Source organism: Eucyclogobius newberryi, unplaced genomic scaffold (assembly GCF_026437365.1).
Source record: "Eucyclogobius newberryi isolate DKJ021-1_F unplaced genomic scaffold, fEucNew1.0.hap1 SCAF_15, whole genome shotgun sequence".
NCBI lineage: Eukaryota > Metazoa > Chordata > Actinopteri > Gobiiformes > Gobiidae > Eucyclogobius > Eucyclogobius newberryi.
In genome coordinates, this window is record NW_027315779.1 from 8,752,154 (window position 1) to 8,770,014 (window position 17,861).

The 17,861-nt window shown below is 43.2% G+C and overlaps 1 protein-coding gene across 1 annotated transcript; it reads right to left on the minus strand.

Moving 5' to 3' along the window:
* Positions 1–8,469: 8,469 nt before the first annotated feature.
* On the minus strand, positions 8,470–16,293 carry LOC140360311 (histone H4 type VIII). The gene is made up of 2 exons (XM_072445525.1): positions 16,276–16,293; positions 8,470–8,700 (listed from the first exon to the last, which is right to left on the minus strand). Exons 1-2 carry the CDS (start codon positions 16,291–16,293, stop codon positions 8,470–8,472), a joined length of 249 nt encoding a protein of 82 aa, XP_072301626.1.
* Positions 16,294–17,861: the final 1,568 nt, after the last annotated feature.

A 17,861-nucleotide genomic window follows, 5' to 3' on the forward strand; every position in this document is an offset into this window, starting at 1 on the left:
TAAAAACAGCACCATTTGAAAAACAGGTTTTTGTTTGAAGACGCAGACAAAGTGGTAAAGCAGGAACATGTCTCCGCCCACAATAGGCTGTGCTGCTGCTTCTACAACACACCCACTTTTTTTCAAGCACAGGAAAACCACACCACATTTACATCAACTTCCTCGTGATGGTGCCACACAATAACAAGGGCATAGATATCTTACAGTTTTTTACGATTGAATAAACACTAAAATCTAAAGTTTAGTCCAATTATCAAAACCTTACACTCAAGGAGGAAAACTCGGCCTCAGATCTGCACCACTGTAAACACAATAAGTCAGTTCACACTTTGTGCAAAACAATACACACAGTGATTTACAACACTGAACACACTTGTATGTATTTAGACACAGAAGTATATCAAAATGTCACTTCCTTGCAATTCTAAAGCACTGACTGTCAAATGACCACACCCATGTGCCAATCCATTGAACACTGTCATCAGGTGACCAAACACATGAGTGCTTAATTGTAGACACACCAATCAGGTTTAAGCACTATAAAAATGCAGTAAGTGAGTTCACCAAACTGAACCAAAATGGAAGGAAGAGGAAGAGTGAAGATGAGAGGGGGAATCGGAGGAGGAGGAGGAGAAGGAGGCAGAGGCCGTGCCAGAGGTAGAGGTGGACGTAGAGGTAGAGGTGGAGGTGGAGGTTGGGGTAGAGGTAGAAGAAGAGGAAGACTTCAAGCAAGAGGAGGAGGAGTTTGGGAGGGTTCTTTTTTGTACTGGATAAAATGTAATGTTCATGAAAACTGGGAATTATTTATTTTTATTTTGCCATGTTGGCTTGAGTATATGGAAAAGAATAAATGACATTGTCAACAGCATTAGTCTTGTGTCCTGTGTGGTGACTACAGTCATGCACACAAGTGTGTTCAGTGTTCACTGTGTGTGTTGTTTTGCACAAAGTGTGAGCAGATATTGTGTTTACAGTTGTGCAAATCCGAGCGATGTTTTGCAAATTCACGGTGTACTTCACCCATACGACTCTATGCACTTAGAAGCAGAATTGGCCGAAAGTGTTTAATGTTTTCAATAGCAGTGTGTAACTGGTGTGTAACTGGTGTGTAACTGGTGCAAAGATAGTTAAGTCATATGCAACGTGTGTGTTTCATATGGTGAAAAAATATGGTTTTGATCAATTAGTGTAGTTTTTACAAGAGTGTTTCATTTTGCAAAGGAGCTAAGGTGTTTTGCTAATTGGGTTTGTGGTTGTGCTAATTGTATGTAGGGTTTTGCTAAATAAAACAAAACAATCAAAATTGTGTTTATTCAATCGTAAAAAACTGTAAAGCAATATATACTGAGTGAAGTTAATGCTAACTTTAGTCCTTTGTTATGTCAAATATTGTAAATGATAAAATAATGTTTTTGTTTTTAAAGCCTTTTCAGGGGAAGCAGCAACAACAGTTCGTTCAGTTCAGTTGTTAAGAATTATGTTGTATTCTTATTAGTTTAAATGTGTAAAATAATATATATATGGTACTTTGTCTGCACGCTACACGGTCTGCTGCGTGTCGCAGCCGGTTACCCCCCACGAGACCGAAGGTTCGCTAGTCCGAAGGTTTTAAAGGTTCACTAGTCCGAAGGGTCGCTAGTCCGAAGGTTCACTGGTCCGAAGGTTTTAAAGGTTCACTAGTCCGAAGGGTCGCTAGTCCGAAGGTTCACTGGTCCGAAATTTCGCTAGTCCTTAGATTCACTGGTCCGAAGGTTCACTGGTCCGAAGGGTCGCTAGTCCGAAAGTTCCTCATAGGCTAAAGTGAAGGTGCAGACGGCATTGGGATGTAGTCAGTCTGTAAAATGTGCACGAAGCACGAAGACACGCACTGGGGCTCGTCACGTTTAATGTACCAGCTGCTCACAGGAGGCACCGCAAGTTGTACTGTGTATGTGAAAATAACAAGGGAACATCTCGAATCCTCCGCTTTATGCCCTCATTTTATCATAAGAAAAATGCGTGAACAGAATCGTCCACTCTATGCCTTCATTTGATCAAAGTATAGAAATGATATATGTATATATAGAAACGCGTGATCCGATCACCGTAGGATTGGTAGTCAAAAAGGAAATTCAGCTGGCCAAGACGGGAGTGTCTACAGAGCCGCGGCGCACGGCCGAAACTGCTGGGCTAGAGCTCAGGCTATGCACAGAATCAAGAAAATACGTGAGTTTAATCATAAAAAGTGCATCAACACTAGAAAAGTCCAAAAAGCAGAGTGTGGGGCAAAGGGAGGCGAGGAGAGCCCGCTGCGCAGACTCACACCTTCGGACTCGTGAACCTTCGGACTAATAAACCTTCGGACTTGTAAACCTTAAAATTTCGGTGAATTTTTAAAATTTCAGTGAAATTTCGGACTCGTGAACCTTCGGACTAATAAACCTTCGGACTTGTGGGCAGCCACCGTCGCAGCCTGTGTCTATTTTGTACCCGTGGGATGGTTTGAAAAGCGCCCCAGAGTCCCACAGAAAAGCAGTGGGGATTTTTAGCCAATCAAATCTCAATAAAAAGTGACTGCGTCACTATGGGAAAAGCCATAGGAAAATACTCTCAGAGGGGCGCTTTCTCCACCGCCTATTTTAGCGTAGCAGCTACACCACAGAGCTAAGCAGTTTCTTCCCTGGAGACACAGACATGTGCGAACGCCTAACACGGAAGTGCCACACCTCGCGTTTTCCGTGTTTACGTCTTAAAACTGCATCTACAGACGTGTGTGTACAAAAAGTACGTCCAAAACGATTCAGATTGAGCTCCTCGACTGTGGCTGCTGTGAATATGAAACTATTTTCATGTTTCATGCTGATTTCGTATCAATCCAAGCCGAGACATGTGATGGCGACATGTGATGTGTCAAACTCCATGCTTCGTTACCTTGACTACAAACACACCAAAGAGAAGTGTTCAGTTTATTACCAGGACAATTCAATTCAATTCAATTTATTTTTGTAACGCAAACAACACAACAGTTGCCTCCTTGGGAAAAAGTAGAAACCTGGAGGAGTTCCAGAGTGAAGGAGAGATCTGACCCACTCTCGAGGTGGACCCACTCTTCAGGCAGATGAGGGACCGTCCATACGGGGCAGGGACCACTTCACCAGGAGAGGGGCATCTGGGTCCACAGGTCCTCAGGAGTGAGAAAAAGAAAAAGAAGGCGGTGAACAGTTTGCAAGTGGAATTAAAAATGTAATATTTTTAGATAGTGCTCAAGCTGCCATACTTCACCCAAAACAGTTGCTCCTAGGGCAGCGTAGCTGAAGCTCTGGGTTTATATTTCTGTTCCTAACTAGTCTGACCATAAGCGATTTCGAAGAGGAACGTTTTAAGCCTGGACTTAAATGAAGAGATTGTGTCAGCATCTTTAACTTGGACCGGGAGCTGATTCCATAACACAGGCGCTTGGTAGCTAAACGCTCTACCTCCTACAGTACTTTTAGAGACTCTTGGGACCACCAGAAGGCCGGCATTCTGAGAGCGAAGAGCTCTGTTTGGATGATATGGTACTATAGCATCTTTGAGGTAGGATGGGGCCATGTCATTTATGGCTTTGTAGGTCAGGAGAAGAATTTTAAATTTGATTCTAAACTCGACGGGGAGCCAGTGAAGAGACCTCAGCACTGGCGTAATGTGTTATCTTTTTTTAGTTCCTGTTAGTAATCTTGCTGCTGCATTTTGAACCAGTTGAAAGCTTTTTATGGAGCTTTTAGGACACGCTACGAGCAGGGAGTTACAGTAGTCTAATCTAGTCGTTACAAATGCATTGATAAGTTTTTCAGCATCACTTTTAGGCAGGATTCTTCTGATTTTGGCTATGTTGCGCAAATGGAAAAAGGCTGTTTTACAGGCTTGATTTATATGTGCTTAAATTGAGAGCTCCTGGTCAAATAAGACTCCGAGGTTTCTTACAGTAGAACTGGAGGCTACACTAACATTGTCCAGTGTGACTATCTGCTCAGATAGATTGTCTCGTAGATGCTTAGGGCCAAGCACAATGACCTCGATTTTTTCAGGGTTAAGAAGCAGATAGTTAAGTGTCATCCAGGTTTTTATATCCTTCATAAAAGTACTAAGTCTGTCTACTTGATCGCTCTGATCAGGTTTCATTGATAAATACAGCTCAGTGTCATCTGCATAGCAGTGAAAGTCAATGCCATGCTTTCTGATAATGTTGCCTAACGGCAGCATATAAAGAGTAAACAGAATTGGACCGAGTACTGATCCCTGTGGCCACCAGTGGCTGGGGCGCCGCCCCCCCCTGTCAATCTGCCAACTACGTCAATTTCTTTTGTGTCTAAAAACAATATAAATTATTCAAAAATATATTATATTCTTATTAGTGTAAATGTGTAAAATAATAATATATATCCATATATATATATAAATAGATATAGATGTATACTTTGTTTGCGCGACGCGTGGTCTGCTGCTTGGCGCAGCCTGCGTCACTTTTCTACGTAGCCATGGGGCGGTTTGAATAGTGCCTCAAAGAAAATCAATGGGGATTTTTAGCCAATCAAATCACAATCAAAAGTGACTACGTCACTATGGCTTTCTCCATAGGAAAATAGCGACTGATGGGCGCAATCTTGAGCGCCCTTTTGAACGTAGTAGTTACGCCACGGAGGCATGTGCGCGCGCCTATGCGGAAGTGCAACACACACAGTGTTTTCCGTGTTTACGTCTTAAAACTGCATCTACAGACGTCTTGTTACAAAAGGTACGTCTAAAACGACTCAGAATGAGCTGCTCAACTGTTTGTTGGCTTTATTCGTGTTGAAAGCGGCTGATTTCGTATCAATCCGAGCCGAGACATGTGATCCGTGCTACGTTACCATGACCACAAACACACAGTTTTTTTTTGTTTATTATTTGCATAAGGCTAACGCTAAGCATTAAGTATCGCCTAACTTCTAACATATCATTAACAAAAGTGGAAATAAAGTGTGTTTACTTAATTAATTCAGTTGTAAATGTGTATTCAAAATATGTATCCATACAGTCGATGTTAAAAAATTCAATTTTGAACATTTAAAAAAACAAAAACACGGTCATGTCAAATACCCCCCCTATAATTTGTACCACCAGCTGCCACTGCCTGTGGCACACCGTAAATTACTTTAGAGCAAGGTGATGCTCTGGTTTACATTAACAAATTGGTATCTATCAGATAAATAGGATTTAAACCAGCTGAGGGCTGTTCCTCCGACACCTACATCACATTCTAACCTCTGCAGTAGAATTTTGTGGTCGATGGTGTCAAACGCTGCGCTGAGGTCCAACAGGACGAGGATTGAGACCAGTCCATCAGCAGCAGCTAATAACAAATCGTTTGTGACTTTAACTAGCACAGTTTCAGTGCTGTGGTGGGCTCTGAACCCTGACTGGAAAACTTCAAATAAGTTATTGTCCTGCAGGTGGCGACAAAGCTGTTTTACTACAACTTTTTCAAGGATTTTAGAGACAAAGGGAAGATTTGAAATAGGTCTGTAGTTTATCAATAGGTCGGGATCTAGATTAGGCTTTTTCAGAAGAGGTTTAATGACTGCATGTTTGAAGGACTGTGGAACATAGCCACTTTAGAGTGAAGTATTTATTACATTAAGAATAGGGTCTATAATTAGGGGAAGAACGTCTTTGAGGAGTCTGCTTGGAATAGGGTCTAGGACACAAGTTGAGGTTTTAGAGGACATAATGGCTGAAGTTATCTCTGCTTGATCAACAGCTGTGAACCTTTCTAACTTTACTGATGGATTTATATGGGACGTTAGTTTTACAGCTTGGGCTAGTTCAGGGCGAATAGTGGGAGTCATTTCATCTAATTTATCTTTGATTGTTTTTATTTTATTGTTAAAAAATAGGAGGAAATCATCAGAGCTAAGTGTAGCTGGGATTGAGGGCTCTACTGCACTGTGACAGTTTGTTAGCCTGGCCACAATGCTGAAAAGAAATGTTGTGTTACTTTTGTTGACTTCTATTAGATTTGAATAGTATCTGGTTTGGGCCTTACGCAGAGCCTGCTTATAGGACAGTAGGCAACTCTTCCATGCTTTTAGGGATTCTTCTGAGTGGGTGCGACGAAATGATCCTTCTAGCTTTCTAACTCTTTGTTTATGTGAACGCAGTTCTTGGTTGTACCATGGGGAGGTGCGCTTTGGCCTAATGATCTTCTGTTTTAACGGAGCTGCAACATCAAGAGCAGACTTCAGAGAATTCATGGTCAGGTCGACAAATTGATCACTTAAACTGGGACTAAAGCTGTTCTCAGCAGGATCACATGACAGGTCACTGAATATAGGCTCTATTATCTCTTTGAATTTTGAGATAGATTTTTCGGATATTGTCCTTTTCGTTATAACTTTATTCTGTGGGGCTGGATGATCTTTAAGAATAAACTGAAAGGTAATTAGGAAATGATCTGACAATATATCGTTTTGAGGGAAGACAATGAGGTCACTAATCTCTATTCCATACGCTAGGACAAAATCCAGAGTGTGCTTATGACTGTGAGTCGGTTTATTTACATTTTGAGTAAAACCAATGCTGTCTAACAAGGCGCTGAAGGCAGTACTGAGGGAGTCATCACTCACGTTCACGTGGATATTAAAGTCTATCCCAACTATTTATCCCAGGCTAGCAGTAAGTTTGATATAAAGTCAGAAAACTCTGTTAAAAACTCTGAATAGGGACCAGGAGGTTGGTAGATAACTGAACAAAACTCATTTTTGTTTCTCAACCAAAGTACACTTTCGGCTGGTCACAAATACTCGGAGGGCCGTACTTATTCAGAGTAGGATAAATAGAGTTCCAAGACTGGATTCGCAGATTGAGAATTACCCTCTGATCAGAATAGGTTTGTTGCCAATGTCAATGAACGGGATTCTTGCTTTGGTGATTCAGTGCAACATTAAACAATAATTAAAAAAAAACTGGGCGCCTCCCTGGGAGGTGTTTCGGGCATGTCCCACCGGGAAGAGGCCCCGGGGAAGACCCAGGACACGCTGGAGGGACTATGTCTCTCGGCTGGCCTGGGAACGCCTCGGGATCCCCCCGGAGGAGTTCGAAGAAATGTCTATGGAGAAAGACATCTAGGAGTTCCCTGCTGAGACTGCTGCACCCGCAACCCGGCCCTGGATAAGCGGAAGAAAATGGATGGATAAAAAAAAAACCATATAGGTCAAAAAGAGAAACAATTCAAGTCTGCTATAGCAGGGGTGTCAAATTCATTTGGGCCGTGGACCGAATTTCGACGCTCAGGCTGGGTCAAACATAACGTAAAACATAAAACAATTAAAAATATAAGAAATAAATTACTTTATATAGCCTACGTTGTTTTTGAAGCAATGACTGGATTGAGTAAAATAAATTACAAAACATTTGTTCTCAGAAATGTGTTAAGAAAAACAGGTGTAATTTCAATACTGTGCTTCAGTTTATGTGCATTACAACTTTAAAGTTGATCTACAGAGATAAACATTTGGAACTGAAAAATATTCTATTTGACTTTATAACAAAATAAACTTCTCAAGATCTAAAAAACCTTTTAAATGTACTAACTAACATTTCCACGTCTGTGTAGTAATCTGTACACCTGAACTGACTCAGCACAAAATACAAACAAATGTGGGAGCTTTTAAGTAAGGAGGCTAAGTTACACCTCTGGCCTTGAAAAGATAGAATCAAAAAAGCTGGGGCCATGAGCCACAGTGTTCCATCAAACCAAACTCTTTTGTCGAATTTCGACGAAATTCAAGCTGAGTCGTGGGCCCAATATTATGTACAAAATAAATTAATAAAAAATATAAGAAACAAATAGCTTTTTTACCGCCTAGTAATAGTTGTGGAGACTGTTGCACAAATGCGCAGCAGGCGAAAGACTGAGTCCATATTCATGCAGCAGGAGGAACAGGAACATGGACTTTTGATTCATATCACATACATGTTTCTGCTCAAACTCAATATGAGCTCGCTATTTTCATAGTTTAAGCTTATCTTAGTGACAGATGATTCATGTAGTGACTCAAATGAGTGCATTGTGTTTGTGTTCACAGTCACATTAGTGTAGACAGTCATGTTCATACTTTGTTACACTCTGACCTGTGTTTTTACCTGTGGCTCCTGATCTGTAGAGGTTTGGATGTTTTCCTCACAGCATCATCACAGAAGTTAGTTAGCTCCACTTTTAGCACAACTCTTAACATCCACAAAACCGTCTCTTTTCTTTCTTCCACGTGTTTCCTAAAGCCATACGTATCTTTCCTGCTCAGAAGTGTGTAGAGTGGCAACGTGCGTCTTTACTTCTCAGCACTTCTCCCTTGGCAGTACACACAGCAGAGAAGGGCCACGCGGGGAAGGGGCGGCCACCGGCGGCATTGTGGGACATGTAGTTTTGGTGATAAAAACGGTCATCGATTAAAAAATAATTATACATACATATTATACGGTCTTCCTCTTGGCGTGCTCGGTGTAGGTGACGGCGTCACGGATGACGTTCTCCAGGAAAACCTTGAGCACTCCGCGGGTCTCCTCGTAGATAAGGCCGGAGATACGCTTCATGCCACTGCGGCGAGCCAGACGGCGGATAGCGGGCTTAGTGATGCCCTGGATGTTGTCACGGAGAACTTTACGGTGGCGCTTGGCGCCTCCTTTACCGAGTCCCTTTCCTCCCTTGCATTATTAAAACATCTTTATTAAAGTTTAACATGTTTACATAAATTTACAGTGTACACAAAATTTCAGAAATACATATACAAATAATGAAATATACAAAAACAACTATAAATTCAAGATGTCCCAGGAAAAGGACGTGTTGAGTGTCCTTCGTCTCTTGAGTTCTGTGATTATTTGTTTGAATACAGTTGAACTGTCAATAAAAGTTTGTAAAAGATACTCTTTGTCCGTGTTTTCCATATCTGACTGAATTGTACAGATGGAGATGATGAGTTGAAAGAGTTCTGTTCGCTTTGGAGTGAAGGATTCCTGTAAGTGACCGTACACCACGGAGCAGTAATTCAAGTTGAAATTGAGTCCTATTGTTTTTAAACGGTCCCATATTTCCTTAGTTCTATAACAGTCCATGAGAAGGTGCTCCAGAGTCTCTTCCTCTTCACAATTGGGCATGGGACATATTTTAGTTGTTACATAACAGCTCCACGACACAACAGCTCGCACAGGGAGTCTGTTCACTGCCATTAGCCACCTTTTGTCTCTGATGCTTTGTTCAGAGCATTTATTTAATCGTTTTATTACATTTATAGATTGATTTTCTGTTAATTGTTTTAAAATCAGCATGTCACCATAAAGTGTTTATATTATTACTTTGTACAGCATTTTAGAAGTTAATCCATTAAAATCCAGTTTATGTTTGTCAGTAAAATCACCATATAGAAGTTTGTAAGCGGGGCCTTTACGTGCCCTCCCAAACCGCCTTTTCCACAGTTTGAGGTCCCCCACCCAAAGAGCCCCTCTGGCAATGGCCAGAGAAGTGTTTTTTATGAAGGTTATTGTAAGTTTAACATCCAAATTAGTTGCTCCTAAACCGCTGACACTTTTATCTTTAAATAACAAATGAAGCCTGCGTAAATTCACCTGGAAGACCTAACTTAAATCGGCGTCGGCCACCATGGAAGGACCCCTCTCCCCAGCGCCATCATCGCACTCAAACAGCGTCCGCCTGTCCGTCTGTGAGAGTCAGATCCCTCACTTCACCATGGACTCTTCTAGGTTTCTGCGCTTATCCCAAAGAGGTTATGCAGTTTTTCCCGGCCAAGAAGGAGGGTGAAAGGACAGGGGGCGTATGCACCATGGCCCCCGCACCTGCTCCTCATCCACAATCAACGCTCTCAAGTGACTCCTCCCCGCTTCAATCAGAGCCCAGGCGGTCGCATTTAAGCCCTCAGGCAGATGGCTCGGCCACTCAAACCGTACTGCGACCCACCACCTCCCCAGCTCCTCCTCTACATTCCCCTCATCCTCTACCTTCTCTTCACATCTACCACCACCAGTCTCCAGGCTCCGGGGGGAGACATCTAATTCAATTCGATTATGGAGTGCCCATGATCACTGTCTTCCACCGGGGTCTGAGCGCCAAATAAACTCCGTAATAAAGCTCGCTAATCATTCTCTTCTGTGTCCTGTGTCTGAGTCTCTCCAGGGTGAAATGTCGTTTTGTTACTTCACGAGTCGTGCCCCAGATGAAGTTTACACACAGTTTAGTTAGATTTTGTACAGTTTGTTTTGGAGGAGGAAAGATTGTAGCTAGGAATATTAGTTTTGAGAGGATAAACATTTTAATTGTATTTATTCTTAATTGGTAAGTCGTCTTTTTGTTTTCCCATTTTTTTAATTCTTCTTTCGTTTGATCAGTTTTTATTTTCCAGTTACTGTCAGAGCTGCTGTTACGGTTTTCCTCTCCGATCCAGACGGCTTCAGTTTTATTGATATTTGCACCTGAAGCATTTTCATAGATTTTAAGAATTGAGTTTAAGTGTTCTACTTCCGTTTGGTTTTGAATAATCACAGTGATGTCATCTGCATAGGCCATGGCTTTAACTTTAAACGAGTCATGAAGATCTATTCCTTCGATATTTGTACATTTATTGATAGTGGATATTAGTGGATTAATGACTATAATGTAAAGTGCTGCACTCAGAGGACATCCCTGTTTTACCCCACGACACACATTGAACGATTTAGTTAAAACACCATTTACATTAATACATACAGTGGATTTAAAGTACAAACATTTGATCATATTAATAAATTCTGTGGGAAAACCATATCTACACAAAACATTCCATAAATATTCCCGTGACACAAAATCAAAACCTTTTTTTTTCAAGGCCTAAAACATAAAAATTCTGATCGTCCTTATTTAAATTCAAAACTTCTCTTAAAGTGCATAGATTGTCCCACATGACCCGCCCTTTAATCGCACACGTTTGTTCTTTTTCAATTATTTTTTCCAGTACATCGTTCATTCTCGTTACAATAATTTTTGCCAGTATTTTATAATCAGTATTCATAATTGTTAAGTGCCTGTAGTTATTAATGTCACATTTGTCTCCTTTTTTATACAATAAATTCATGACCCCTTCGTAGAGAGTGTCCCCCAAACAGTCCCGGGACAGACCCTCATTATACACACGAGTTAAAAGGTCACTTATATCATTTACGAATAATCGATAAAATTCGGAGGAAAGTCCATCTGGACCAGGACATTTTCCTTGATTTAGTATTAAAATTGCATGTTTGACTTCTGACTCTTGTATTTCTTGAGTGAGCGGGTTGAAGTCCAGGTGGCTGTACGTGGGGACGTCTCTTAATATTGTATGAACATCGAAATCTTTTGGGTTTATTCTTTTGTAGTTTTTTGCACATATTAGTTTTATTGTTTCATGTTTTTCTTTCTCTTCTGAAATAATGGAGCCATTTGGGGCTTGGACAGAAGCAATAAATGAATCTTTTAATTATTTTGTGTAATTTAAAACAGCTTGAGCAATATTTCCATTATTGTCAATATTTGTAGTTTTAGTAATGTTAAACAATAATTCAGAATTAATTGTCTTAATCTGAGATTTTATTTGTTTGATCTTAGTTATATCATCATGATTATTATCAGGATTGTGTTTAAGATTTATGTAGTCATTAATTAAATTATCATAAAATGCATTTTTTTATTTTGTTTAATTCTCTTTGATTTTTAAGAAAACATTTAATTCTTGATTTAAATATTTCCCAGAGAGAGATGTAAGAGTTGGTTAAACATTTTAGAGAGATTATTCTAAGGATTTCTAGTTTTATTTCATTTATTGCATGTACATTTTGAAAACATTGATTATTAACTTTCCAGTATCCTTTCTGTTCAGACGGCCGTGAGTGACGTCTGGACGATCAAGTGGTCAGAGAATTCAGTTAATATTGTTTTGTAGTTAAAGGCTTTAACTTTTGAAGAAGTATAAATACGATCAATTTGAGTTTTGGTTTTGGTGTCAAAACGTGTAAAATCAATATTATTGATTGAGTGCTCTGTAAACATCAATTAAATCTACAGTGACATCTTTTAAAAGTTTTCCCTCTTTGGTCATTTGTGTTGGAGTGTTTGTTATTATGTCATTCAAGTCTGTCACAGTATTAAAATCACCACATAAAATTATATTATAACTAACAAGTAAAAATTCTTTTAACTTTCGGAATAATGTACATTTGCTATGTCTTGCCTGTGCAGTGTAAACATTAATAATTCTATATTTGTTATTTCTATAAAAACAGTCTACCAACAGGAGCCTTCCAGGCATTAGGACCCTTTGTTTTATCATTTCAACGTCATCATTTTTAAAAAATATCTCAACACCATCAGCACTTTCCTCCCCAATGGACACAACAGATTTCCCTTTTTTCCAAAGATTAGTGACATCTTCCACATCATTTTGAGTTTTTAGGCGCCGGGGCCTCATCCTGGAGCCAGGCCTGGGATGGGTGCTCCACGGCGAGCGCCTGGTGGCCGGGTCTTACCCCACGGGGCCCGGCCGGGCACAGCCCGAAAGAGCGACGTGGGGCCGCCCTCCCGTGGGCCCACCACCCGCAGGAGGATCGGAGGCTGGCTCATCCATCACCCAAGCTGAAGTCACTGAGGTTGTTTGCAAACTCCTCGGTGGCAGGGCTCCGGGGGTGGATGAGATCCGCCCTGAGTACCTAAAGTATCTGGATGTTGAAGGACTGTCTTGGTTGACACGTCTCTGCAACATCGCGTGGCGGTCGGGGACCATGCCTCTGGACTGGCAGACCGGGGTGGTGGTCCCTCTGTTCAAGAAGGGGGACCGGAGGGTGTGTTCCAACTACAGAGGGATCACACTCCTCAGCCTCCCGGGTAAGGTCTAGTCCAAGGTACTGGAGAGGAGAATCCGACCGATAGTCGAACCTCGGATTCAGGAGGAGCAGAGTGGTTTTCGTCCCGGTCGTGGAACACTGGACCAGCTCTATACTCTCCATCGGGTGCTCGAGGGTTCATGGGAGTTTGCCCAACCAGTCCACATGTGCTTTGTGGATCTGGAGAAGCCTTTGGGGGGTGCTCCGGGAGTACGGGGTCCGGGGCCCTTTGCTCAGGGCTGTCCGGTCCCTGTATGACCGGAGCAGGAGCTGTGTCCGCATTGCCGGCAGTAAGTCAGACCTGTTCCCAGTGCATGTTGGACTCCGCCAGGGCTGCCCTTTGTCACCGGTTCTGTCTATAGTTTTTATGGACAGAATTTCTAGGCGCAGTCAGGGGTCGGAGGGTGTCCGGTTTGGGGACCACAGGATCTCATCTCTGCTGTTTGCAGACGATGTTGTCCTGATGGCTCCATCAAACCCGGACCTGCAACATGCACTGGGACGGTTTGCAGCCGGCTGGGATGAGAATCAGCACCTCCAAATCCGAGGCCATGGTTCTCGACCGGAAAAAGGTGGCTTGCCCTCCCTCTTCAGGTGGGTGGGGAGTCCTTGCCCCAAGTGGAGGAGTTCAAGTATCTCGGGGTCTTGTTCACGAGTGAGGGAAGAATGGAGCGTGAGATCGACAGGCGGATCGGTGCAGCGGCTGCAGTGATGCAGTCGCTGCATCGGACCGTTGTGGTGAAGAAGGAGCTGAGTCGAAAGGCAAAGCTCTCTATTTACCGGTCGGTCTACGTTCCTACCCTCACCTATGGTCATGAGCTTTGGGTAGTGACCGAAAGAACAAAATCGCGGATACAAGCGGTCGAAATGAGTTTCCTCCGCCGGGTGGCTGGGCGCTCCCTTAGAGATAAGGTGAGGAGCTCGGTCACACGGGGGGAGCTCGGAGTAGAGCCGCTGCTCCTCCACGTCGAGAGGAGCCAGCTGAGGTGGCTCGGGCATCTGTTCCGGATGCCTCCTGGGCGCCTCCCTCGGGAGGTGTTTCAGGCATGTCCCACTGGGAAGAGGCCCCGGGGAAGACCCAGGACACGCTGGAGAGACTATGTCTCTCGGCTGGCCTGGGAACGCCTCGGGATCCCCCCGGAGGAGTTAGAGGAAGTGTCTGGGGAGGAGGAAGTATGGGAGTCCCTGCTCAGACTGCTGCCCTCGCGACCCGGCCCCGGATAAAGCGGCAGAAGATGGATGGATGGATGGATGGATGTATTTGGTCGACTGAATCCCTCTCAGGTTCCATGTGGCCACAGTTAGAGTTGTCATTGGGGTTTAATGTCAGGGAAGTAGACACACACCAATGCTATTCCTTAACACACAGATAACACAATTCAACTTAGAATAGGAAACGACACAGAAATATCCGACGTTTGTGTGGCATGCATGGGAGAAACCGCCGGGCCGGGTCGCCCGGTTGATGTAAGCAGCCTGGCGACCCTCCTTCGTCTCACGACGTTTTTTCTCATGCAGGTTGGTTTTATTAGATATTATGGAATAGGCGGGTCACATTTCTCATTGGTCAGCTTCACATCAAAGCACTTGTCTTTTACAACTGTCTGGTATTTTCCATAGAGATAAAACCTTGGGTAAACATTACCCAAACTTCCCTGGGGTGTTACACCCCCTCCCTAGGGTAAACATTCTCTGCTCCATCTTTACGATACCTTCACAAATGCAGTTTGTCACACATGCTGTTTTTCTCTTAGACTAATGATGCAGATAATATATCACTATTATGCAGATAAAATACATCACAGAAATATAATCATATATTTACATTTTATCACATTTAATGTCAGGGGAGGCGTTATTATCAACTTTCTTATTGTTACTGTTTCTGGATCTTTTCTTTTTACGTTTCCCTTTCACCAGGATAAAATCAGTGGGGGGGATAAATACCTTCTGGGGTGACAGAGGAGTCGGATTGTGCCCTCTCAGGGGGCAGAGGAGAGCTGCTGCTCTGGATCTCTGAGGCGGAGCTGATCTCGGAGCTCGGGCTCTCACTCGCATTCTCATATTGCTGCTCATGATCACTTTCAGAAATACTTAGTGAAGACTCTTCACCTTCACCCTGGGGATCGTGGGAGTCGTCTGAGGATGGTAGTGGGGGCATATTTTAGTGCATAGAGTCAGATTCATCCATTATTAGTGGTTCGGTGTGTAAATCCTGCTCCGGACAGTTGGAGGGCGGGTCAGGAGGCCGGGCACAGATCTCTGGTGTCGGCTTGGAGATGATTGTATTTTTGTTGGCTCCAGGAGGGAGCGTAGTAGAAGCGGGTCGGGAGCTGGTCTCCGGCGGCTTGGTTTTACCGGGCTGCACACTGATCTCAGGCGGCGTTTTTTTGGGCCGGGCACTGAGTTCACAATCGTAGTCGGCGGTTACTGCGCTCAGTTGAGGTGCCTTGAGAGAGCCCTGGCTGTCGCTGCACCTCCGAGCCTCTAGAGGGCGGCCGGGGGTCAGGATGCTCAGATGTGGAGCTGGGCCTAGGTCTGGGTTGTTTGCTGTGGAGTGGCTTTGTAACAGGCTGCTCTGTGGTCAGATTGGATGGCTGGACTGTTACGGCTTGTGCATAAGACATCCGGGTGTTATCAGTGTCTGCTTGTGCATTTGTGGGCGGTGCTTTGGACTTATTGTAGTGTGAGCTGGGGCAGGTGAAATATGTGTGACCGTGTTCCCCACACAGGGAGCACAGAGCTTCAGACTCACAGTCCTTGGCCTTGTGTCCATTATTCCCACATCTCCAGCACTTCACCTGTGGGCATTGTCTCACCTGATGGTCGAGGGACTGACAGATGAAGCAGGAGTTGATCTGTCCAGGGTAGATGATGCGGCCGTTGTAGGGACCGAGTGAGATGGAGTTAGGAATATTAACAAAATGTCCATTTGAGTCTTTCAATAGTTTTACTTTATATTTCCGTATTCCGTACCAGATGCCAAATTTATCCACTGGTTTGGACATTTGGATGATGTTGCAGAATCTGCGCAGGAACAGCGTGATGTCCTGATCCGCGATGCGGGCGGTCCAGAATTTCACTATAATGTTTGTGGTGTCTATTTGAATTGAGGACTCCAAAGTCCAGTCCTTTCATTTTGGTTCTTTATTTTTAGCTGTGTAGATTTACAGGAATCACCTGGGAGGCGTCTCACTGTAAAAGCAGATTTCAAAGTCTTTTTTGTTTGGAAGTGCAATAAACAAATAAACGTCTGCAGCATTTATCCAGCAGGATTCTAGCAACAGCGTCTCTCCTACATAGTCGCGGTTTGGAGGAGCCCCTCCGCCGCTGAATTTTAGGCGCGCCCAAAAATGTCCAGAGTTTTGACTAGACATTGCCGCGGCCACTCATTTTTACCTCTTCGTGGTAGACCAGTCAGCTTTGGCTCCAGCGGCCGCTCCGCGGTGTTTATCCTGCATTTGTGGACATAGTTGAAGAGAGTGAGTGGGCGGGGCCGTTCTTCCACCAATAGGAACGTGCGAAGGGGAGACGTTCCGGAACAAACAATTATTTTGCTTTTTTTCGTCTTAAAAGAAAAAACTTACACATTTGTCACATTATTTACTTAAAAAATGAAAATAAAGCAGAATTTATTTCTGTACAGTTCACTGCATAAATTAACTTCACATTAATATGTTGAACTGTTTATGACTTAGCTTTTAAATATACAGAATATGACTTTCTTCAAAAAACATGCACTGCTGTTGTGTTGAGGGCTCATCTCTCCACTTGTTAAACGTACTTTGCTTGTGTTTTCCAAAGTTGTAACAATATCACATACAGTGATCCCTCGCTATATCGCGGTTCACTTTTCGCGGTCTCGCTGCTTCGCGAGGTGAGAGCGCGCGTGTGAGCTGCGGGACACGCCGGTATGAGCGGCGCCGCGTGTGAGAGGCCGGTGAGAGCGGCGCGCGTGAGCTTCAATGTTTTATGGAGTATTTCATTGTATAATAACTGTAAAAAAATAAAGGTTTCTACTTCGCGGATTTCGACTCCCGCGGGATCTTCTTGGAACGTAACCCCCGCGATAAACGAGGGATCACTTTATTTATATGGCCACAGTAGACATACATTTGTACATGTGCATTACATGTTTGTAATGTTCTTTGGTTTGGTTATTATCTGCTTCAATAGTCAATTAATGTTTGTGTCATTTTGTCCTCCACATTTCAAATGTAATTAAAGCCGCACGCGGCGATAAAGGCCCTCGCCCCCCTTGCGGCCGCGGGGTACTTGCCACCGCAAAGAGCCCACCTCTAATCCCCCCGCCTACATCACCTCTTCCTCGCAAACAGCACAAACTTTTACACTACTTCATGGAACGTTTTCACAGCTCCGCGTGTGTGTATATATATATATATACACACACACATAGGGCTGTGTACTTTCTCCTCTGCTCTTCTCCCTGTACACATGTAACCAGTCTATATATATTTGCAGTATAATCACACAAAATCTGTATTATTTTTTTTTAATGTTCAACATATCTGGTATTTGTTTTATTGTGCTGTCGGTGTCCTCCAGCCCTACTTCTTCTTCTTGTGTTCCCCTTACAAATTTGACGGTCGTGACTTCCTCTTGTTTTATGTGTTGTACACTGATTTAATTGTTGTTATATCTTTTTTTTAGTTTGGGCTGGATTTGCCACGGACACGTGTAAACTTATTTGGTGTTGTTTTGTTTACCAGGTATGTTTTTCGCCCCTTTCAATATCTCTGTCTCGGGAAGAGTTAGAGCTGGATTTGCCACAGGCACGTGTACATTTATTTGGTGTTGTTTTGTTTACCGGTGACAAGAATAAACGGATAAACCGTGTCTCGTGGCCACTCGATTGAATAACACAACGCAGGAACACTCCGGTCACACACAAACTGCTGCACCTCCAGCTACGACTCTGTAAAACGAATCAAGTTTGCGGA